Source organism: Lissotriton helveticus, chromosome 8 (assembly GCF_964261635.1).
Source record: "Lissotriton helveticus chromosome 8, aLisHel1.1, whole genome shotgun sequence".
NCBI classification, from domain to species: domain Eukaryota; kingdom Metazoa; phylum Chordata; class Amphibia; order Caudata; family Salamandridae; genus Lissotriton; species Lissotriton helveticus.
Genome location: NC_136069.1, coordinates 1,393,278,307 through 1,393,303,654, shown reverse-complemented (window position 1 = coordinate 1,393,303,654; position 25,348 = coordinate 1,393,278,307). Strand labels below are relative to the sequence as shown.

The window sequence follows — 25,348 nt, the reverse complement described above, 5'->3', positions numbered from 1 at the left end:
GTTAATCGTATTAGTAAAACACATAGGCAAGCGTCTCTAAGATACACGCACATCAAAAAATAAAGGGAAATTAGTAAAACATACAGGTTGAATTATAGGATTATAATGTTATTCGAGGTTCTTGATTCAAGCAAGTCGCGTAATATGCAAAATCTTGCTCTATCACTATCAATAAGTACATGTGGCTAGCAGACAGACCACGACAAATGCATTTTTATCTCCATTCTTTCGTATACCAGGTATTTTAAAAACTTAAACTGGTGAGTTGTTAAGGCTGCCTGGAACACATACGGAAGTTAATTAATAAAGTCCCGCCACATACATTCCAGTCAGCACGAAAGCAATGAAATAAGTCTGGATCCATGATGCGTAGAGTTCCTAACAATTATAAATCCCAATTATTTCCTTTACTAAATTCCAGAGACCCTTTAGTTAAACTTATACTTGATCTTGTTTGCTACACTTCCTTACCTTTCTCTTTCAATATATCATCTGGCACTGACATTATGTGAGTCTGAGACCCCAGCTTTATACACATAGTTAAGGTTTTACCACAATCGCACCTTAGAGTCTTATTTAGAGTTTGGCAGACAGAATACTTTGTCAAAGTGTGGCAAATATCCAAACCGCCGTGTTACAGGTGTCATAGGCAATAATACACTCGTAATATGGTGGACGGAACATCTGCCACGTTTGTGACAGCATCAGCCCCTTAATGTGTATTGTGTAACATGCTGTACAATTTGCAAATTTTAGCAAAAGTATGTTTCTAGCTCAGATGGTTATAGAGGTAGTAAAAAAGTACAACGTCTGTTGCTGTATAGTTGTAGGCCCTTAGCAAAGATGAACATTCAAGTGTTAAACGACAACTACTGAGGTGACACTTTTCCCCAGAAAGTAATAATGTGTGTTAAAATATAAAAAAAAACACAATATAACATTGCCACAAAAAGTGATGCATTCTATCTCATACTTTGAATATTCTCGTCACACAATATTGTTCTTCCCTGCTGCATAATTTGGTCCTGCACTGATGCTCCAGTTGCCCTGCATATGTTACCTCATGCCACTAGATAGCCTACCTATTGTCTCTCCTGTTCTAAACCCACATGTTATTCCTCTTTCCTTCTGCCTCTTCTCCTCGCATACTACTATTGCCTAATTTGCATACTAAGTCTCTAGGAGGTCCAACTGGTTTCTTATAACCATTAATCTCCCCTCACTGTTACATAGATTGACTTGTTTCACCCTGCTCTCATTAGCACACACTGTCACCTCGGAAAGGCTGGGAGGACTGGCAAAGAGTTAGTTACATGTAACTTTGGTACCAAAAGTTGCCCAGTAGAGCTGAGGAAGAGCCAATCACATCAAGCTGGTGCCTCCAACAGGCAACTACAGTTGGGAAGAAACAGGGGGTTGGGTTTTATAATGGCGGCACATGAATGCTGCCAATCATTGTTTTTCTCAAAATACAGTTTTTTGACTCATAAAAAAAGAAGGAATCTACACAAATGTGTATTTGATTTGAAATTTTCAGCGCCAAATGGATTCTAAACTAGCATTTGATTGTGACTAAAACATGTATTTTTTATAAATAGATCCTGTTCCCATAGATTACGGCTTTGCTTGGGTGAACAGAACAGGTGTTAGCATTGCCAATTGAACGAGCCTTCTTGTATCAATGGTAAAATGAAAGGTTTAGTTCACTCTGCAAGGATCCAAATCTGAGAGCTGCGGGCTAATTGTGAAGCCACTACTGAACTGTGGGATGTAATCAGATTAATGTGGTGTCTGGACTTTGTGCCACTTTTTTCTTGCCAATGGGCATTCCACTGCAGCACTAGAGTCCCTAATTAAACTGCATTACAGTTAGAGCTAGTGAAATCACTGCCGGCAGGGCGGGGAGGGGAGCAGGCATCCCCTATAAAAAAAACAAAAAAATGGCAATCACCGCGAGTCAAGCATTGATATAAATGCCAATCTCTGCCTGGAGAAGTTGGAGAGGAAAGGCAAATTAGCCTCCAAGAAATTCAGGGAGGGAAATGGGAAATTTCTAAAAGTTGTTTTTTCCAAAAATATATTACTAATTTTACTTCACCATTATATTAAATGTTTTAATAACTATTAGAAATAGTTGTTCATTTTTCTAGCAAGGCCCATTACTGAAATACAGTATTGGGATTTTAATCTGTACTCCGGTTTTCTACATTTTAAAAACTAGGCCTGACATAGTAAAAAAATAGCTTTTGAGTGCTAGTCACTGTAAGGACATGGTATCATTAATATTCTACATGTCCAACTTTCAAATACAGTGCACCCTGCCTTGTGAGCTACAAGTCCTATGCAGGGATGAATTATTAATATTTGAAAGTTAGATTTTGACATTTCAAAAGGGTTTATTTGGTAAGGTCTGATTGCTGTCACTGCTACATTCCGGTTACATTGGTAGGCATGTAGCCATATTTGCACACCCAGTGTAGTGAATGACACAATAGGTGCTGCTGTTCACTAGTGTCATTTTACTACCAGGCCTTGCGTACATCTGGTACCATATAGTAGGGACTAATTTGTAAATTAAATGTAATAATTTGGAATATGCCAATTCCATCATGTTTAAAGGGGGAGCACAGACACTTTACCACTGTTTAGCAGGAGCACAGTGTTTTAAAACCAGCAAACATTTAGGGTCCAACAAGAGGTTTAAAAATCCGGGGTGCCAAACAGGAAAGGCAGATTTCCTACAGCTAGTGTCTGCAAGATAGGATGGGTGAGCAGTGAGGCATTACATGAGCATTAAAGCATTGTCAAGTGTGAAGGTAGTCCTCTTGTCGGATTCTATACATGGCATTACAACAGTGAGTAGATATATTCTTGGATTTTTCAGGCCTATTTCAGAAGTTGCCTGATTTATCTACAACCTGGTATACCTCAAACAAGGGATCCACTATTTAAGGAACCCTTCCCTTTTGATGTTACAGACCACTGGAATATGCCGAATGATTCTGTATGCCTCGATCAAAACCTCAGAAACATTCCAGCTCACAAAAAGAAACACTGACAGAAGAGCAACTAGCCTGACTATGGGCAGCACAACGCCTCAAAAAAGACACAGACAGACCCCGCTGTCTGCATTAAAGGGGCTTACATTTTATCTTGCTGACTCATGCTGACTCATGCAAAAGTGGGCCATATTGATTGGGGGCAGGGACAGGACACCAAAGCAGGTGCCAGTCAGGGGTAGTAGTTCAGGAAGACAACTGTAAGGTGGGAGCTCAAGAATAGGGCAGGGGTAGTTTGTGAACTAGCGCTACGCAAAGCTGCGCAAAGTGCCCTTCGCACTACGCGAGCTACGCGTAGCACTACGCGAACTGCGTAGTAGCCTGTTCGCACTGTGCAAGATGCCGTTTTCAATGATTGCACAGTGCGGACAAGCATCCGGCACTGTGCAATCATTGAAAACGGCATCTTGCACAGTGTGAGTTGTAGTTTTCTGGCGCTCGAGTAGATTTTTACTCGAATGGCAACTTTCTCCACGCGGACTGTAGTTTCTCGTCGCGAGCATACCCGACCACTCGCAATGAGAAACCTGACCTCCCCGTGTTGATAATCTCGACGGGAGGTTTATTTTCCACGCTCGCGATCGGCAACTTGATGTTGCTGATCGCGAACGAGGAAAAAGTCTCGCCGGGATGTCATTTTGCTTGCTCGTGGTCACCAACTACAAGTGTGGAAGGGTATGCTCAGACATGAGTCCCTTGCTCACTGCACCATCAGGATTCAAGCAAGCCGGGCCGAAGACGGCTGTAATGCCAGAAACCGGTCCCCGGAAACTTGTTTCCTTTCCAGTAAAGAATTGGCTTGGTAGTTTGGTCTGCCCTGTTCCTATGATGCACTGGGCCAGGGACAGACTAATTTGCATATAGCCAGGTTCTGAACTGGGATGGTGCAGTGAGCTAAAAAACGGTGATGGATCAAGCCCTGATCTGTTGACTGGATAGGAGTGTTCTGATTAACTCAGATACTCTGTCCATCACCACCCCCTTTTCTGAATCGTGGTCACCAACTTGACGTTGAGGACCACGAGCAAGCAAAAAATGACTGCTGGCACTACGCTACGCTATGCGTGTTTGCACTGTGCTACGTGCAATTAGTGTAGTGCGAAGTAGCGGAAACTTCGCAAACTACGCGAGCATAGTGTAGTGCTTTGCCCAGTGTTACTCAAAACCGAGGGGTAGTCAGTTATCCTCCAGCATAGCTAAGTCGGCACAAACAGAAGAGCGCCAGACCAGGGAAGAACACATTGCAGGCAATTTATCTGTTGGGGTGGCACCACTGGGCTGGGGTTGAAGAGTTTGCCAGGCAGGAGAGAAGTGGACAGGGTCAGAAGAGGACACAGGCAATGCGATTAGGGGAGTGATAGGCCAAAGGGGAAGTAAACCCCTTCCACAGTCATCCTCTCTGTCTTGTTGCTTTACCTCCTTACCCGAGGTACAACCATCATTGTATTTTGGATTTATCCTCTTGCTCACAGCAGTGGAAAAGCGGTGCACCCCTTTGCATGTGCAGCAGGATGCGATGGATTGAGTTGCTTCCAGTGAATGGGCCCATCTCCAAGCCCATATGTTGGCTTTGTGGCACTGGTGCACCACTGAGCTAACACATAAAGACCTTGACGTCAGACAGAGTATTTAAAGCAATATTAGATTATTTGTATACATGTATGATAATTATAGGATTTCATGTGGGGGTTGAGATGTTCACCATAAATACAGTCTGTCCTTCGCGTGCATTCCTCCACCCTGCCTCGAGTTATATTTATAATCTATGGGTTTCAAAATGAAAAGAAAAATATTCCAACATCTGGCATCATATAATGACTATGTCCAAAGTAAAGAAACCACAACCAAAAGTAAAAATAAACAAATATGGAATCCGTAAATAGATCTGAGAACTAACTCGAAAATTGTTTGGTTCATGACTTAAGCCTTTTAATTACTAAAATGATTTGTATCTATTTTGCAGATAGAAGGGGCTTCTCTCGAATCTATTTATATGGTCGGCGTCAGTCTTGGTGCTCACATAGCTGGATTTGTAGGAAGTATGTACAATGGGAAACTTGGAAGGATAACAGGTAAGAGGCTTGTGCTAGTAACATCAATACAAACTTGTATACAGTGAGGGCAATGTAAAATTGTTTAACAAGTAAAAAAATGATGGCGGAAGAGGAGCACATGTCTACTGCTGAAACTGACTCTAAATTGAGATAAGACATAGAAAGTTAGAAGCAAATGTATAGAAACATTTGTACACAGGTCGATGCAGATGCCCCGGACTGAGGAAGCGCTCATATAGTCGCTCTGTAAATCTGCCATTTCTCTATGTAACTGATAACAACAAACACAAGCTGTACCCTAATCCATCGATTCCTTATTATAAACCCACCCACTGAAGGCTTGAATATAACTTGGACCGCAACTGTTGTATTGCCTCATTGCTATGTTTTGATTCCACTGTGCTTTTAAACATAACATTTATTTAAAAAAAAGAAATTGTCATCACAGATAGGTTAAGGAGGCTCATGTCAGCACACCCATAAAATAGTTTTACTGCTCCATGGTCCAAAATAATCGCTATAGGTTTTCACTTGTGAGAAAATGGACTAATGTTGTGATGTCAAAACACAAACGTAATGGGAGGAATGATTGCAAATAGTCTAACCACTGGCACCTCCGGTAGCATTCCAACCTAGCATTGTTTGCCCACCGTGCCACCTCAGATTAAATCAGGTCACATGCAAATCAAAGCGGTACAAAAGGGGGTGGTGATGGACGGACATCTGAACCAATCAAACACTCACACCCAGGCAACAGATCTGGGTTTAATCCATCACCATTCTTTAGCCCACTCTGCTACCCCAGTTCAGACACGGCCATATGCAAATCAGTCTGACCCTGTGCCTCATGGGAACAGTCCAGCCCGATGGATCCAACGGTGATGGATTAAACCCAGATCTCTTGACTGGGTGTGAGTGTTTGATTGGTTCAGATGCTCCGTCCATCACCACCCCCTTTTGTACCACATGCAAATCAGCCTTCATTCTACTCCAATAAGAACAGGCCAGCCAGAATTACAAAGCCGGGGCCTGTCTGAACCAGAACACAAGCAACTCAAGACCAGTTTCGAAATATTTGAGCCTCTTTAGTCAGGTTCAGCTTGGTTCCAGTGGCACAGTGAGTACAGCACCCGTGTCTGAGCATACCTGTGGCTAATAAGAGCGTGACACCAAATACACAAAAAGTGATGGGTGGAATGCTTGCATGTAGCCTAGGACATGCGTCATGTTGATTAGCCTTTTCGAACCGTACCTGCATAGGAAGACTGTTGTGCACAGTAGAATCCTGCGTATAGAGTGAGCTGCCATGTATAACGTGTATCTATAGTTTCAGATAACACGCATAATTAATGATCTCACATTCTTGGAGGGATTACAAGGCTGGAAAGCATTGCAAGATCCGTTGCCATACAGGGACTTGGGGGCCAAGCATTGGAAATGGCATTGGTAACTTTTATTCTAAACCTCAGACCAAGATTGGTATTGAACTGGCTTCTTTCTTGATCGGTAACCTGTGAATTATTCTGAGGCTAGACTAGATGTCTTACCATCTTAGTTTAAGGATATCAAGGGCTGAAAGATACACAAGAGCTTTCTTTGGCAATCCTGCTTAGATCACATCACCTTAATCTAGGAAAACAAATAAGTGACTGGTGGAATGCCTGAACAAATCTCCGCCATTGGTAATTACTCTGGTCACAGTACATTCCATTTGCTCTCTGTGCCGATCAAAACCAGTGCCAGTCATATATATATATAACAGCCTTGGTTCTGCTCCAATGGGAACAGTCCTGCCCAAACTGCCAGTTTGGGTAACCTGTAGACAACAACACAACCAACCCAGACTGGTGTTGGACTTGTTGCAAGGGAGGTACTGCTTGGATCCAATGAATCACTGATCACTGACCCATGTTTGGGCATACCTGTGGCACGTTGATCGTCTCACTTAGAAATAAAAGGATGGGTGGCATCATTGGATTCATTTCAGTCACAAGTAATCACTTCAAGCCAATGTTGTCCCATATTGCCACTGTAGACAGTGCCATAATGACTATTACAATTTTGCAATTAGGCAGCCTGTTGTGCTGTCTAATAGCAATAATATAGTCATGCGTTACCCACTGCACAAAACAGGGACATTTTTTAAAGGGAAGGCTAGTAGAATGAGAATTCCATACTTTAGTCAAAGGTGTTTAGAATCCATGTTTTGCGAATGCATTAGCTTGAGCATAAAGAAAGGGTCATTGTTGAACGAAATATCTAACTTTTTTGTTTTCAGAATCGTTTTTAGGGAAGTATTGTCCTGGACATGAAACTATTAGGGGAGACAAAATTCCTGGATCCTGGATCAGAATGTCTGTTTTCTCATGCTCAATGTAGAGCCCGTTGCATTTTATCCATTGTTGCATGTCCTTCAACCAATTGGCTTTTTTTGAAGATTGCCATGTCGAGCTTCAAGTTGTTGATATATCTGGATGTCTTCTGCATGCGCGAAGTGTCCAATGTGATAGGGGTGAAGAAGATCATGCAAACTGTGAACAGGGCCAGAAAATGTGCAGATTGCTGTGGAGCACAAGAGACAACACTGGTAATTTCTATGTAGGAGCCACGCTTGAATTTCTGGGTACCATGCTACAAAAATGATCTGAGCCAGAAAAGGGCAACACCATTAAGACTACTAGTCTATGTTTATCAAGTAAATAAAGGAACCATTTTGATCAGTGATGCCTAAACCATGTAATGATTCTAAGGAATCAGAGTGAAGACCTGGGCCTGATTAAAGGTGGTGAGCAGTTAATTTTAGATGTTACGTAAGGCTGTTGCTATTGCCGACCATACCAGAACCACGTTAGGTGGTCTTTTAACAGGTTGTTACTCTCCATCTACAGTGAGAGGTTTTTCGTCACTACTATTTAGAGCTCTTTTGCAATGCTGGGAAAACTTGAGATGGGACAGTAGTTAATAAAAATTTGCAGACCCAAATTAGTTTTGTATAAAAAATACTGAAAATATGTTTTTTTTGTTTCCTTTGTTTATTTAACATGCTTTTTTACTTTCCAAAAATACAAAATTCATTTTGGAGAAAATTTAAATAGGCTGTTTCTGCTCCGAGTAACCAATAATAAAGCTAGGAAAGTTTTTTGACGCTGTCCAGAAAGGAAATTATATAACTAATAAAAAAGTTCTAAACAACTTTTCTGGTAATACAGTGTCAGAATAAAAAACTTTTCTAAAATGCTTAGATTGTCTCAAAGCCAAATATTTTGTCATATGGTTTCAAACTCTATTGATGTGACAGTCAATTTGGTTTATCAAGTTAAGAAATCACAGAAATTGTCATTTAAAGCCAAGACAGAAATAGTGTAACCCTAAAAGCAAGTATATACATCTCTCAAATCAACAACACTTTAGGGTGTCAACACTCCTGCTTCATGATCCATGTACTCCATACAAAGCAAATTACGTTTGTAGGCTATCAACATAGGTTAATTTGGATTCTTGATGCCGCTTCTATTTTTTTTCAACTAGAGTGATTTAAACAAGGAAAATTCATTAAATATCAAAAGTACAAGGCAACTTACAGAACAGCTCATCTTAGGAGTCACAAATCTCCTATGATCCCTGCAGCAGTTGAATACTTTTGATCCTTTTTAGAAGGAAATGATTTATTGGTATGTATATAGTGACTGTCATCTTACTACATATCAGTGCTTGTAGGATGACATATTTGAGTTTGTGAGGGACATTGCCTGAATACAACAAGGTATGGTGAGATTGGTGATGAAAGCAGCAAGAGAGGGAAGGAAAAATGTTAATGCCACCCCTGAGCCCTACCACCTGGGCACTGGTGCTCGCGCTCCTGCGGACTCGATCATCTCCCTACTCCCTTCCAAAGTGTACCTCAGACCTCTGAATGGACTGATTTATTTCTTTGGTCTTACCTGCTTCAATTATGCAGATGGTGCCCAGCTCAGATCATCCTCTAGTTTTACGTCCCCAATAATACAATTCCTTAGAAACTGGCATCTTGTTTAAACACAGACAAAACTCAATGATGGCTAACTAGCTAAAACTCAGCTCAAATCAAGCAACAATCCTCGGATGCGGAAACTGACCACCCATACAAGAAATTCCAACCTGTACCACAAGCTTTGGACATATCATGCCCTTGAAGAACACAGTAAAAAAGCCTGGAAACCATTGTAAATGCAGATCTCGCTCCGAAACCCCAAGCAGGTGCTGTAGGGAAACTGTCTATCAATGTGCTCAGACAGATGTTTTCTTACCTAGGCTTCCCCCACGGAGATCAATCCATAGCTTCACTTGTAGTCTTGCACCTGAAATATATGAATCAACCTTAGAGAGGATCAACAAAATAGATCTGTAACAAATTATTACAGGTACGTAACTCAACGCCCAGAATGCTCCTACATGTGTAATCTGGAGATCATATTATCCAATCCTCTTGAATCTACATTGCCGGTTCCCAGTCTCTCATGGGATCACTTACAAAGCTCTGCGTTGAGTGTGCAGGAGCACAGCAAGGAACCATACAAACTCAACAAACATTTCAGACCCTCTGCTCTAGTTGCAGCCTTTGATCCACCACCCTCCAACAAATCATGATGCCTTGCTTTGAAGAAAAAAACCTCTCTCTATGGGAGGGAGCTCCTTCTTAGGTCAAGCCAACAGAGGTGAGAACGAACTGCTCAATCAAGTGAGGAAAATATAAAGCCACTTTAAAGCCCAGAAAGCTAAGAAAATATTGCCCTTCAACTATAAGTTTAGCAAATCAAAGAAATGGGTGTGTCGTTCCGCTGAGCCAATTTGCCTCAATTTGTGGCTGTCTAAACAAACTCATATGGTCACTGAAGGTATCCTTTACAGGATGAATAAACCCATACCCACCAAGGTGGCATGCTTCATCATTGATTTTTGCTCATCGCTGGATGAGCATTGCAATACCCAGTGGGCCCTGCAAGGGGGTCTTTCCAAGAGGCCTTTTAATTTCACTGTCTGGTATTTGCCATGGCGTGAGATTGTGCCCTTATCTCTTGTGTGATGCAAATAGTAGATTGTGAGGAATAACGGTTAAGAGGCAGAATGTGTCAAAAAAGACTACAACCATGTGTGCAATTGGCTGAAGGAAATCCAAATCAAACAAGGAGCAGAACAAGGAACACCAACACAACAAAGAGAACCTAATAGTGAACGTGCCGGACAGGCATTCACGGCAAATGAAAAAAAGGTTCTTGTTCATGGATTAGACTTTGTACAGACACCAAGAGATGATCCCTTCAAACTACAGTGCAAAATATCAACTTTGTTGAGGAAGATACAGTTACATATATATATATTTTTTTAAGACAGACTTGAGAGGATGCAAAACCCTTCGGCCTTCCACTCTCAGCAATTGACCAGAGAGACGTTATAACATAACGTGTATTTGTAAAGTGCACATGCACACAAGGGTATCTTGGTGCTGAATAACAAATGTTTATTGTTATCCACCTCATTGGTACTCATTTTATTAACCTCAGAAGGATGGAAGGCTAAGTGGACCCACAGGGATTTGAACCTGTATCCATGGTTCTAACAAAGGGCCTACAGTAGCCCTCATCGCCGCCACAGACGACATCAGGCGCCAACTAGACAACGGCGAAACAACAGCCTTCATCCTCCTGGACCTGTCAGCCGCCTTCGACGCGGTCTGCCATCGGACTCTAAAGACACGCCTCCTAGAAGCCGGAATCCAAGAGAAGGCCCTTGAATGTCTCCAGCAGAACCCAGAGCGTCCACCTGCCGCCCTTCTGATCCAAGGCCACCGACATCATCTGCAGCGTCCCCCAGGGCTCATCCCTCAGCCTCACGCTGTTCAACGTCTACATGCCCCCCTCGCACAAGTGGCCCACCAACACGACTACAATATCATCTCCTACACTGACTACACCCAGCTCATCCTCTCCCTCAACAAGGACCCGCACACCACCAAAACCAACCTCCACGAGGGAATGAAGGCCGTCGCCGACTGGATGAGGAACAGCCATCTGAAGCTGAAGTCAGACAAAACGGAGGTACTCATCCTCGGACCCACCCCCTCAGCCTGGGACGACTCCTGGTGGCCGACCACACTGCAAACAGCACCGACACCCACCGACCATGCACGCAACCTAGGATTCATCCTTGACTCCTCCCTATCCATGTCTATACAGGTCAATGCCATCTCCTCCTCCTGCTACAACACCCTCCTCATGCTTCGCAGGATCTACAAGTGGATCCGGACCAAAACAAGAAGAACGGTGACACAGGCTCTCGTCAGCAGCAGACTGGACTACGGCAACGCACTCTACGCAGGAATCCCAGCCAAGCACCTATCACGACTACAACAAATCCAAAATGCCTTCGCCCGACTGATCGTCAACATCCCCCGCCGCAGCCACATCACCCCCCACCCGAGAGACCTACACTGGCTCCCCATCGACAAGAGGATCACCTTCAAGCTCCTCACCCACGCACACAAAGCACTCCACAACGCCGGACCAGCCAACCTGAACAGCAGACTCAGCTTCTACACCCCCACCCGCCAGCTCTGCTCCGCCAGCCTCGCCCTTGCCGCTGTTCCACGCATCCAACGAACAACCTCCGGTGGCAGATCCTACTCCTACCTCGCTGCCAAGACCTGGAACACCCTCCCTACCCACCTACGGCAGACCCAAGACCTACTCGCCATCAGAAGACTCCTAAAGACCTGGCTCTTCGAGCAGTAGCGGCACCCCCTCCCCTCAGCGCCATGAGACCCTCACAGGTAAGTAGCACGCGTTACAAGTGCTCTGATTGATTGATTGATTGATTAGTCCACTTAGCCACCAGACCCTGAGGCCTTGAATTTAAGTTCTGTGGTGGTGTCAGGAGTAAATATTCTCATATTGTACTGATTTTAGTGGTGAAGTAAGCTGTTAGCTTATTATAGAAGCTGTTAGGTTATTACAGAGATCTGTAGAAGGAACCAGCATAGCCGGCACATGTTTCAGAGACACAATGTAATTGAAGATTCAGAATATTTCTTTAGGGGATTCAAAAATAAGTGATTTGGTTAAAGAGAAGCCCGTGTTTTAGTGCTTGTAGAGATGAACAGTGCAGACATTCGCCACATGCTAAACAGAACCTGGCCTGTATTTCCTGTTCAAAGTCCTTCAATCAGGTAAAAATTGAAGGCTTTTTCCAGAATATGGGAGTAGTTCAAATATATCCAATTAGTCATGCCTGGAATGTAGGCGGCCTGGAAGTTTCTAATATACTTGAATATTCTCCTGTGGTGGGTAGGCTGCTCATGGGAGACACAGAAGAAAAAGTAGTCTCCTATACATATATAACAATTAATAACAACATCTTTGATTTCATAAAGACACTGAGGCGAAAATAGGAAAGTGAAGTGGGGGATTTGAATGACACGGATTTGGAGGCAGCGTTAATTCACCCGAGGGAGGTGACCATTAAATCAAGGCTACGTACGACACATTCAGTTTAAAATCTTATATCTTCTTTACTATGATCGCGTTTGACTGACAAGATTGGGAGGGCGGATTCTCCTGACTGCCTGCGATGGGTCTTTCCTTCACACAATAGTTATCTGCCTGACCATACAAATATGCTGGCTAACGATACTGACATAACTGGGCAAGATACTAGGGGTGTGCCTCCCACTTGAACCCCAATATGTGCTTCTCAGCATACCTACAGATGTAGACATCCCACGTGCCAAGCATCTTTTTAGTAACTTGGGTCTGGTGATGGCAAAGAGGGACATAGCAAAACATTGGGGAGCACCTGAGACACAATCTCTGCAGGAATGGAGGGTGGGAATGGACCTACACATGGGAGCTGAGAAGGTTACTTATAAAAATAGAGGGTGCCTGCATACGTTTAATAAGATATGGGCAGATAGATTAAGTATTATAAACTTGAACAAATGGATGACAACACTGTGGCCCCACCAGGCCAACCCTAATGCTGTATTATACATCATGCTGTACTCTGATGAATACTTGTTGCCCTTTTGGCTGTACCTCAGTTAAAATCTCTGTACGTTGCACTGTACTGTTGCTTTCCTGCTCCAAAGTGTTAATGTTCATTGGTGCGAGTGTGTGTTTGTATAAAAAAGTAAAATTAAAAAAAAATACAATTGGAAGCTCTCCGGACGGCCTGTTGGTCGTTTTCTGATTTTCACATTAAGTTAAAAATATTTCGGTGCATGACCATGCTAGCTTTCAAAGAATTCTCAGAACACCGTGGGACTAAGGCTGCACGTTCCCACCAAGGACCTACGTATTCAGTCTGTGAACAATAACTCTTTTGTCAAGTTTCTGCTTTTCATATATTTCCTGCAGCAGAGATGTCAACACTCATTTCCTTGACACCAGGGTGTTGGCACGTCATGATACGTCTCCCCGCATTAGCTGGCAACACTATTTAATATTTTGTTAATGCAGCATCAACAAGAAATACATCTCAATCTGGGGCTAGTTATACAAATAAATCCACACTAGAGTCAAAATGTAATAAAGAATTTCATGATTTCGTTTAATTTTGTAAAATTAGATTTGAACAACTAAAACTGACTGTTGGCACAGTTAAGAGAAAACAGTGACTTTTCCAGATTGATCCTAATGGGCATTCTAGGCTCAGAGCTGAAAATTTCCTGGGCCAGTTACCTGCCTTGCTCATCAATACCTCAAATGGGAGAGATGCGATGATCATTGAGAGCAGGCACCCCGAACGTAGAGCTTCTGATAAATGAAGGCTTTTAGACTTACTAAAGTCCATGGGTGTCCGCAGGGGGGGCAAGGAGGGGCGCTTGCCCCCCCCCCCCCCGGTGTGACCCTCCAGAGTCCTGTGTGAATAAGGTCCAGGTGGTTACAGTGCTTAATTTGTAAAAAACAATAAGTGCCAGGGCTCTCGTCGGGAGGCCACCGCAGCTTGCACTGCACATCGTCCCTCCTATCGCTGCCAAAGTCAGTACCAATACAATTACTAATCATCACACTCCTACATGTGTGACACATCAGACTATTCCAGGCCCCCACAGCTATAAGAATGGCTTGGGCAGCAGTCAATAGTAATTTTTGTATGCATATTGAATAATAAACAACTCTTGTTGTGCTCATCTTTAAATCAGACAGACATTGTCACCAAGTGGCAGACTGCTACAAGCCCCAGTGTTGACAATTAAGTACTGGTACCGATCACTGAAAACCACAGGCTCAAATTAAGCACTGAACTGAAAACCCTAGGCAAAACCAAGATCTCCACTATGGGCCTCATTCTGAGGGGCCTCTTAATTTCAATGGGGCTGGTAAGGAGCAGTTACCAGCCCCATCAGACTTATGAGATCTGTGGGAACACCGCAGGTCTCTTAACTTTCACCTGCAGATTTCAGCGGCTAAAACCTTCGGGTGAAAGTCTAAACCAAAATGAACAAACATGTGGTGAATTGAACACAAAATGATCGATTTATATGGTAATTACTCATTTCTTAGTGAACCATTTGGGCCCCACTCTTATTCTCCTCGTTTGTCCCCATCCATGTACTTACCGCTGGTATCAGACATTTTCAGGGCCACTCATAATGAGGACCTGTGTGTTTTCTACAGTTAATTCAAGTTAGCTGAATACTTGCAACAAGCTATGTTCATTGAAGAAGGTGTTGCAATAAGAAAAAGAGAGAACACCAGTCAGTGGAAGAATGTTTTGTGACTGTTCCAGTGAATTTATGCTTGCCAATTAGAGTTGATGTTGGAGATTTGCAGAGCTATTTTGTGATTACAAAGTCTCCCTCTTTTTGTTGATGTCCTCTGTAGACGGTGATGTGGGCGAATGTGGTAGTATAGGCGTATGGTGGTGGTGTAGGTGTAGGTGAATTTTGTAGTTTGCATTTGTGCAGCACATGGGTTCAGGATGGAGGTGGTTGTCTGTAAAACATTGTTGAGTGTAGCAGCTGGCTTATGAGTTTGGTGTTGAGATTACAAGGGGAAGGTGAAAGATGGTGGAGGTCTAGGCATATGGGTATATGGGTAGGATGGGCAGTGTCCCTGGCGTCCAAGGTTCTCAAAGGGAAGAAAGCAACATGTATGGGGCAGGCTAAGAGCAATATGGCCACAAAGGTACTGCTGTCTGCTCCTACTGTCACCGGGAACACAACCACCTTGAGAGTGGACGAGATGAAGTGAAGTAAGCATTGGGAGTTGGTAGTGTTGTATAGTGAAGTGTGTGTATGGTAGGTACCACCAACTAGCTCCTCCTGCAGACTCAAAATGGAGGTGTCTTGAAGTGTTTCGAAGTCTTAATAAGGTTTATCTAGCTGCTGTCCTTCAGGAGAGGTTCCCTGGAAATGTTAAGAAAACTTGAGTCAGCTTTCCCAGACCTGCCATGCATAGGCAACTTAGAGATGTTAATGTTTACATTCTATCGAGCCCTAAAGGAACTAATCAAGAATACAACTGCCTATGGCCATTGAGTCTCAGCAAAATATGATATGGGATTTCACATAGTGTATTCCAAGTGGATTTTTTTATTTTACATTTCCTGTACCGAATTGTGGGGAATAAGGGCTGGGAATGGAAAAGTGGGAAGATACTGAGTATGGGAAAACGGGTAGACAATGGCCAGAGATCAGCGTGCTAAAATTCAACTCCTTAGATCACCTAGCATACCTTAGCTCAAAAGGTGGTCTTAGGAGAAATGTACTTCATCTTGGTACAAAGGGACAATGCTGCCTTCTGTCTTGTAAAAGTCTCTGTGGAATCTGCAAAAAAGATTGAATGCATCTGCACCACTATTTAAATGATGGGCTCTCTCTTGGGACAATTCCTTCTACAACAGATAAATATACGTTTTAGCCATGTATTAGCTCACTGATTTTATCATGGTTGACAGTTTTCTGCTACAGGACCTGTGATCACAAACACTTTGAAAAGGACTATTTAAACCCAGAAAGATAAACATGCTTACAACTTCATAGTGGATTGCAGTCGCAAAGGTTTGGAGGACTTCTAAAAGCTGTGTTTTTTCTCCTGATTCTGCCACTGACAGATTAATAAATGAAAGTGAATCTGAACAACTAAAGAAGGTGGTAAAGAATTCACAAAATCAAATAGTGGAGACAAATGTCTGGGAATACTCTCTGTGAACATCAACATGTACACGTGGTAATGACTTGTATTTGTTTGGATTACTAATCATCACTGCTCTAAAACCTTCTCTTCATATCTAGGCCTTGATCCTGCAGGACCTTTATTCAGTGGAAAACCACCAGATGAGAGATTGGATCCCTCAGATGCACTATTTGTTGATGTCATACATACAGACATTGATGGTAAAGACACAATTTTAGCGTAGCATTGCTTTCTACCATATGATTGTTGGGGTGCTCCCCACATGGCCCTGTGCTCTGTGTATTTATAAGTATGCCCCCAATGTGCTGTTATGCTCTTTAAGTGTTGGTTAACCTCCCATGTTCAGTGGTGTTCTGCATATGTCTGTGTGTTTTCCATGAACCTGAGTGCAGGTTCTTGCTCCCCTTGCGGTGCACTTCAGGGGCCAGTATACCCTGTACTGCCATGTTCTCCCATGTGTTTATAAGCTCTTGGGATATACATTCTTCATTTGTATGAGCACCTAATGTGCATATGTCTGACTTGTGGTTGTGGTCCCCTGTGTATATGAGCGATATCAATGTGCGCGCCAAGTGTTCATATGTTTCCACGGGGGTGTACCCCTCAGTCTTTTAGTGCTCCCATCTTTCTATGTCCTCAGCATGTGTGCATGTGCTCGTCATGTTTTTAGAATATCCATGTCTCTGCTTCTCATACATCTGTGTGGGGGTGTATCCTGGAGTACTTGCTTTCTTTCTGATTACAGGAGACTGTAAGTAGTAAGGGTAAGTGAGATCAGGGGCATGAACTATCATATAGTTTTGAAGGTAAAAAGTGTAGATAGTGGGGCTCAAGATCTTCAATGCAAGGTGGAATTGGAAGGTAAATAGAATATTTCTAGTGAGTGGTGATATTTGCCCTTAGTCCAAAGAGCATTATTGTCATGTGGAAAACTATAGCCAGCGTTACATGGTATCATCTTTCCAGGGTACCAGAAACACCAATAAAAGAAGCAGATGAAATGGTGAAAGTGTTCTTTAATATCCATAATATAGGATATGGCCTACTGATGACCATACTGTGTTCCTATCCATATTTCTTAGTAGGTAGCCTCAAAGAATACCAGAGCACCACTTCCTTGATCATCTCTTGCCTGAAAGTGGAAGTTAGTTTCTTATATTGGTCACTTGGTGCCACAGTTTAAAAAACCTCAGATGATTCCCTCTATAGTCGAGTTAGAAATACATGGTGTGCATATGTTGGAGTGAAGTGTTTATTTCTAAGAATAATATGTTTGGGTAGGAAGGTGAAAAGAGTAAGAATTATAGTGATGAAGAAGGAGGAACCCATGTTGGGAGGAGTTAGAAATTAGGTGTAGAATCACATCTGGGAGCTTAGTGTTGAATGGTGCATAGCTAGAAGACATGGGTGTGGATTTATAGTGAGTGTATGCTGAGAGTATGCTGAAAAGGCAAGACTACAGAAAATTGAGCATTGTAAGTGATTTGCAAGATTAATGGCTGTACAAGGCTAACCGGTATAAGCCCCTTCTAGGTTGTTAACAATAGAGGAAAAGACCTGTATTACATTACAAGTTGGTTCTTCACTTTGAGTATATTCATGAAGTGGAATTTGTGAAAGTATTATGGTGAGAGAAAAGGTTCAGTGTGACAAGAGCAGAAATAAGTGTGGATGGTCACTAGTAGGAATGTTAGTATTGGCCATGTCAAATATGCAGTAATAAAAAGTAAGGACTCCAGTATTTTATTTTTCCTGTTCCCAGTTATGCTCATACAACCAAAACATATCTCTGTTATTGGGATGAAATACAGTTATTTTACTAACATGGGGAACGGGTATAGCCCTCTGAAATTCGAGTTTATCCAAACCTGGTTCTTTGTTTTTAAATAATATATCATAACATTCTAGTGTCTTTATGAGGATTTATCAAGGATTAGAACATGAATGGTATATTGTTTTGTACATTTTCGGGAGAAACTTCCTATATCTTGATGCAGCTCCAAAATGCCTTGTGGTAGCTACCTCATTTGCTATACATAGTTGGAAGAAATGTTGACGTGTAGAATAAGATTGACATGTTTTCATGTAAGGCATGAGGTCCAGAGAAGTGCTCCAGACTTAGTGTTAGGGAATTGAGCAGTGTCTTGCACATCGAGCAGAATACGCAAAGGGTATTATGTGTAGCTTGCTTGTGGCGTGTACAAAGCATAGCATCTCGTTTGCTGGCCCATGATTAGCCAACTGTAAATTACCTTTCTGTATTCTAGATAACTGCTGATGATTCTTCTTTTTCTTGGATGTTTGTTCCAGAGATGTTTGTAAGTGAAGGAGCTACCTAATACATGGTTTTGTAAATGGGGAAATGATCAGGAGTGGAGCCATGTTAGTTTTTGGATTTCTGATTAGATTGTGAGTTTACAATGCAATTAAATGGTCCCATGAATCACCTAATGTGAGATACGGAGTGTTTTGTAGGATATTCTTATTGTTACGTGTAGCCAGCCTAAGGCTTTGATGGCATGGGTAATGTTATCCTGTCTCCTCAGATTTAGAACGCTATACAACGTTTACAACGCAATTTTTACAACGCACTACCATTACAACGAAACTTTTACAACGCAAAATCCATTACAACGCATGCATTTACAACGCAGTCATTACAACGCATGACACTACAACGCACACCACTACAACGCATACCATTACAACACAGTCATTACAACGCATACCATTACAACGCATAACTTACCATCCAACACTTACCCTACTGTTGCACCCCCTGGAGTTAGAATAGTAATTTTAACCCCTTCACTATCCAACACTTACCCTACTGTTGCACCCCCTGGAGTTAGAACAGTAATTTTAACCCCTACATTATTCAACACTTACCTTATATGCAATGTAGTGTAATGCGTTGTAATGGTATGCGTTGTAAATGTACTATGCGTTGTAGTGGAATGCGTTGTAAAGGTAGTTTTAAAGTATTCGTTGTAATGGTATGCGTTGTAATGGTGTGCGTTGTAATGGATGTTGCGGTGTAAAAAATGCGTTGTAAAGGTAGGCGTTCTAAAAGTATGCGTTGTAACGTCATACATCCGTTTAGAACTTATTTGTAAGCTTAATTCTGGATTCTAAGTAGATTACCTATTCGTTTTTTTGAATTTCCAATTCAGAGATAATTTGCATTGTCAAGAAATGGCAACAGAGATATTGATACTTAAATATTGTCCGAAAGGCTTAGGTAAGGGAAGGTATGTTGAAGTGACCTCATTGTAAAGAAATCATCTCTGGTCACTTTGTGAACTCTGGTTTTGAGTGAGAGGCTGGAATCCATAACGACTCCAATTTTTTTTCTTCTGCCTTGATGTGATTGTTGGCCGTCTTAGTTCTGCTAACTTCTGCAGGCAAGAATTTCAATTTTGACTGAGTTAGATTTAAGATACTTTAGCACAGATTGGCCTATTGCCAGGAGACAGTTATGAAAGCCATATGTTCTATTATATGACTCTTTAGTTTTTTGAAGATCAGTGCATAGTCAGCATAATTATTGCACGAGAACTTGAAGAAGTTGACAAGCTGAGCAAGAAGGTATAGGCTACCCTAAAGTGGAGAAAGGAAATTATTGAGCCCTTATGGAATCAAGGGTGGTCATCTTTTCGTTGGTTTTGTAATAAAGTTTTATGAAGCATATTCTTTGAAGGCATGCATGCCCAGGTGGCACTCTTTCAATGAGGACATTTACAAAGGGGAAAAGCATTGGTAAAGCCAGTAGGTCTGTTTCTAACATCAGACCTACTGGCTGTGCTAGTGTTTGTTATACATTTATGCCACTTAGCAATTGTGTGAATAACAGAAAGCGATTGCCCCTTCCCTTTTATTTTTCATCCTCTCCTTTATGTCTATTTTGGTTCATTTCCCCACAAATTTCTTTCAAATTATTGTACTATTGTATGACAGCATTAGATAACCAAATTCTTTCCAAGCTGAACGATTTTTAATTTGGAGCAATGTTGCCCATCCCCCTTTGCCCAACCATTCCAAAAATACCAAGCATTGTCAAAATCAATAGGTTTGGATTTAATATACCAAGCGTTGCATGCACAGTTGCTGTTTATATCGTTAAAGCCTGACCTACTGGCCTTACCAGTGCTGAAGAAAGTATTAAAACATGGTTGATCTCTTTCTAGAATGAATATAGGAGTGGAAAAATGAAATGTGACAAACAGAGCAATGATTTCAGATGTAAAATAGTTCCTCGTGCATTCCAAAGAAAGCACTCCAGGAAAGGTGAAAGGATACACCAAACAGGTGGAAGGATACACCAAACAGTCAGTGAGAGAGTAATACTCTTCTGATTGGAGCCAAAACCCACTTTATGTATATTTTAAAACATTTGCATCAATAAGTCTTGCAGACAACTCTGCTGTCAAGCTAGACCTAATGAAAACATAATGTTTAATACAGTGGCATTTCCAAAAAGTAATTTGTGTTTCTTCAGAGTTTGGTGGGAGGTGGAAACATGATTTCCAAAAGTACACCAGGGTTGTCTGAATGGAAGCATGATGCACCCAAGATCACTGGAGTACCTGTCCCGCTCCTCGTTGTTGGCTGATAATACTCTACTTATCTCAAGTACCCCTTGGCCTACAGACGGAGCTGGATTCCTTTGCTGCCTTTTGTACAAACAGGGCCTTAGAATTAAATTAATTGAAACCTAAATATATGGCAATACACCCCCATGGGTCCTTCAGAGGCAGGATGACTATGGAAGGCTCCCCAATAGAACAGGTCAAAAAGTTTGATTACTTGGGAGTAAGATTGACAGACACCTTGAACTGGTGTCCGCAAATGGGGAAGAGCAAAGCCACTCTTAATCAGAGAGCATTGTTAAATGGGAGGAAGTATAAGGCCACTTCAGGGAGCTCAGTGTCTCCTGCCCTTAAAATAGACAGAGCCACGGTGGTGGTAGCAGCCAACTATGGGGCAGAGATATGGGGCTATGGTGATGCAACCGTCCTCTCACTGGCAGAAAATAAATTAATCAGGGCTCTCTTTAATTTACCTTTGATTACTTCCCTCATTCCCCTGAGGCTGGACTTAGCATTAAATTGCATTCCTTTGGTATCTTCCCTAAAACTATTGTTAAATTGGGTGCAGTTTTTGACAATCCTAGAGTAGATTCACTGTAGAGAATCCCCAGCAGAATTAATTTCCTGTGATAGACAAATTTGTACCACTCAGTTAAAACATGTCAAGAAGCAGTGTGAAATGGTCAAAATGGGGGAACTATGGAACTCTCCAGAAGAAATTGACAAAGGTGTTACTCAGAAACTGAAAAATGTTCATTGGGAAACTGTCATGGTACAGACTTGGACCAACCAAACAGATGGGAGTATAACATGGCAGATCCTGAGTCATAAATGTTCCCCCAACTATGAAACATATATGGCCAGAACGTATCCCTTCCAAGCAAAACGTTTATATGTACAGTTTAGATGCAGTGTTTTACCACTAAGATCATTTTCATCTAAGTGGGACAAATCAGGCAGCTCTCCAAATCATTGTCCTTACTGCCCGTCGGCAAAGGAAACAGAAGAACACTTATTCTTTTTTTGCCCGAGCTATTCACTTCCTCATAAGAAATTGATTTTTGCAGTGTGTAAACTGGAGGGTGTGAGGCTCTTCTGGGAGGCATTAAGAATTCTGAAAAGTGACCTAAAGGAATCGATTGTGTGTGCCGTTTCTTGTTTTCTACAGGTGGTATGGAAAATAGAATAAAAAGGGTTGCCCCCTAGCAACCCTTAATTATATATGTTAAGAGCAAGCACACACTGCATAATCGTACTCTATCTAATTTCTGTTTATTCAAGGATCCACTTAGAAAACTGTGCAGTACTTAATTTTGATTTTTCTAAATAACTGTTAATAGGAGACAGGTGCCAACAACTGGAATTTTGCTGCTATTTTTATACTTCTAAATTAGGTTGATACTTGATATTTAATCTGACGATGTAATTTTAAATGGAATCATGTTTACTTTTTGCATTTTAGATGGTAACCCTGAGAACAACTATTAGAGTATTGTATGGTCCTAGGTTTTAAATATTATACTTGTATGGCCTTCAAGCTTAAATTAAGTGCAATACTACTACTACTACATCAGGGTTGTCATATTGTTTATGACCTAGTAGGAATTCCAAAGTACGTAAATTGGTTTGTGGTTGATTCCAAGCTCAAAAAATGAGATAATAAAGGAATTGTACTGTTTAAAACATACTGGTACAATCTCATTAGTTAGAGGATGATCTGATTGTAAGACTATTACTCTACTAAGGTGATTCTATATGTTAGCCCAATAATGTAAATAATGGCATTGTCCTTAATAGATTTTGTGTGGTTGTGTGTGTGTGCCCAAACGCCAAATGACATGTATTGGCAGCTTTCACATGCTCTGATGTTGTCAGCCTATACCTGCTCACTAATATACATTTCGTGCATCATCGTACCGAATAAACGGTATTGTGAAATCTTCATGTAACAAGCATTGCTAGCAAACCATATGACCACTTAAATGTAGTCTCTGCTTCCACATGCCCAGATATTGCATACTTCCACATGCCCAGTACAAAATATTTCCAGTATCTGCATGCCAATTCAAGAGTTTGGTGAGCACTTCACTCTTGTTAACCCTTTGTACAGACTCTCTTCCAGGGACGTAACTTTGTTACTGCGCAGCTCAAAAGTTACAGCCATAATCTAGCACAGTGTGCTACAAACTGTCATCAAAGAGCTGCATGAAAATTACATGGTACAGGTTAGAAAGTTATGTTTTTTTCCCCAAGTCTTTCATTATCCAAATGTTCCTAAAAAGGGTTTGTTTGCGTAGATATACATTTATAATAGTAAAGCCAACCCTAACCACTGTGTTATTCTCTGAATCCTGGGTTTGTGCTTCTCCAGACCACGCACCCTAAAAAAAAGGCCCACCATTGTGTAGGACATGAATCCTACACTTTGTAACCGATGTAATTTGCGGCGTACCTCAAGGATCATCACTCAGTCCCACCCTCTTCAACGTATACATGAGTCCCCTCGCATCCATCGCACGCCAACACAACCTCAACATCATCTCCTACGCAGACGACACCCAACTGATCCTCTCCCTCACCAAAGACCCAAACACCGCCAAAACCAACCTACATGAAGGGATGAAAGAAGTAGCCGAGTGGATGAAGAACAGCCGTTTAAAACTGAACTCGGACAAAACGGAAGTCCTCATCTTAGGTTCATCCCCCTCCGCCTGGGACGACTCATGGTGGCCACCGGCCCTGGGAAACGCACCCACAGCTACGGACCATGCACGTAACCTGGGCTTCATCCTGGACTCCTCCCTCTTGATGACCAGACAAGTCAACGCCATCTCATCATCATGCTTCAACATCTTACGCATGCTCAAAAAAATCTTCCGTTGGATCCCCACCGAAACAAGAAAGACTGTCACCCACGCACTGGTCACAAGCCGACTGGACTACGGAAACACCCTATACGCCGGAACCACAGCCAAACTACAGAAAAAACTCCAACGCATCCAAAACGCCTCAGCCAGACTCATACTAGACATCCCCTGCCAAGCTCACATCTCCAGTCACCTGAAAGACCTCCACTGGCTCCCCGTCAACAAGAGAATAACGTTCCGTCTCCTCACCCACGCACACAAAGCCCTCTACGACCTTGGACCCGAATGCCTCAACACGCGCCTGTCCTTTTACACCCCCACCCGTCAACTACGATCATCCAATCAAGCCCTCGCCGCAATCCCACGCATCCATAGATCCACCATGGGGGGAAGATCCTTCTCCTACCTAGCGGCCAAAACCTGGAATTCTCTCCCTACCCACCTTCGCCTTACACAGAACCACCTCTCCTTTAGAAAACAACTAAAAACTTGGATATCCGATAAGTAAAGTACCCCCCCTCCCTCAAGCGCCTTGAGACCCTCTGGGTGAGTAGTGCGCTATACAAATGTTAAACTTGAACTTGAACTTAACCCCCTTTGTTGTATGTAACATTTTCTATACAATCAATTACACACTTGTGATTCTTTGTCTCTGTCTTTGTTTGTGATATAAAGTGCTCCAGTACCCTACACTGTTATGAAAGGTGTTATAAATCAAATGAAATACATATGAGGCATGGGCTATCGGGAATTGAGGGGCACTGTTGGAGGGTAATAGAGAGGGAATCATTCAAGAGCCCCAACAAAGATTGTTGAATCCTCCCTGGTGCACTCTAAGGAGATCCCTAACTCAGGTGCGGCCAGTACAGGTAGGAGCAGTGAGGTGGGCGGAGTGGGGGAAGATGACAGACAACGGGATAGGGAAAATAAAATAAAAAAATAAATAAAACCACTTACCTTGCGCTCGCTTCATCACTGAGTAGGTGTTGTCATGAGCGCAAGGTAAGTGGTTTTTAAAAAAAAAGTTTTTTATTTTCCCTATCCTGTCTCCTGTCAACTCCCCCCTGCCCTGTCCCCACCCTGCCCCACTGCTCTTACATGTACCCGGCCACACATGCATGCACTAAGCTTTAAAAATGATTTTAATTAAATATATAGTGAAAAATGTGTTGCCGAAAGTTCTATTTTTGCTCATTTTTCTTGAGTGGAGACCCCCATACCTCCCCACCCTCAACCCTCATTGGAGTGGTCATTCTGTCTAACTACAGGGGCGGGTCTAACAAAATTTGCCTGGGCTGCTTTGGGTTCCCAGTCCAGCCCTGCTAATGACATTGTTGTCACGGCTGGAAAGGCATGAATCTTTTCAAATTCATGTTTTAGAACTACCCCTTTCACAAAATGCCGTTAAATGCAGTGATATAATCTGACGCTCTATTGTAAAAAGCTTCCATACGTTAATGGAATTCACTTTTCTGAATTTTGAAAAGCTTTTGTCACATTTTAATATGTTTGTTGCACAATGTGGTTAAAATGTGTGCATTTCTAAAGATAAGTGGTGCAGGACTCTTTCTTTGCTTCGTACCCGTCTCCTTCAGTTAACTTGTAAAT

At 42.1% G+C, this 25,348-nt stretch overlaps 1 protein-coding gene across 2 annotated transcripts in view; it reads left to right on the top strand.

The window, feature by feature from the left end:
• LIPI (lipase I) overlaps positions 1-25,348 on the top strand; it is a 212,519-nt gene that overhangs the window by 86,371 nt on the left and 100,800 nt on the right. For both annotated transcript variants that reach the window (XR_013599967.1, XM_078658347.1), the window contains exons 3-4: positions 5,023-5,131; positions 16,383-16,484. Coding sequence is in view for 1 of the 2 variants with exons in the window: in XM_078658347.1 (XP_078514473.1) it covers positions 5,023-5,131; positions 16,383-16,484 (211 nt within the window). In the remaining variant the exon portion in view is untranslated. The remainder of the gene's footprint in view (positions 1-5,022; positions 5,132-16,382; positions 16,485-25,348) is intronic.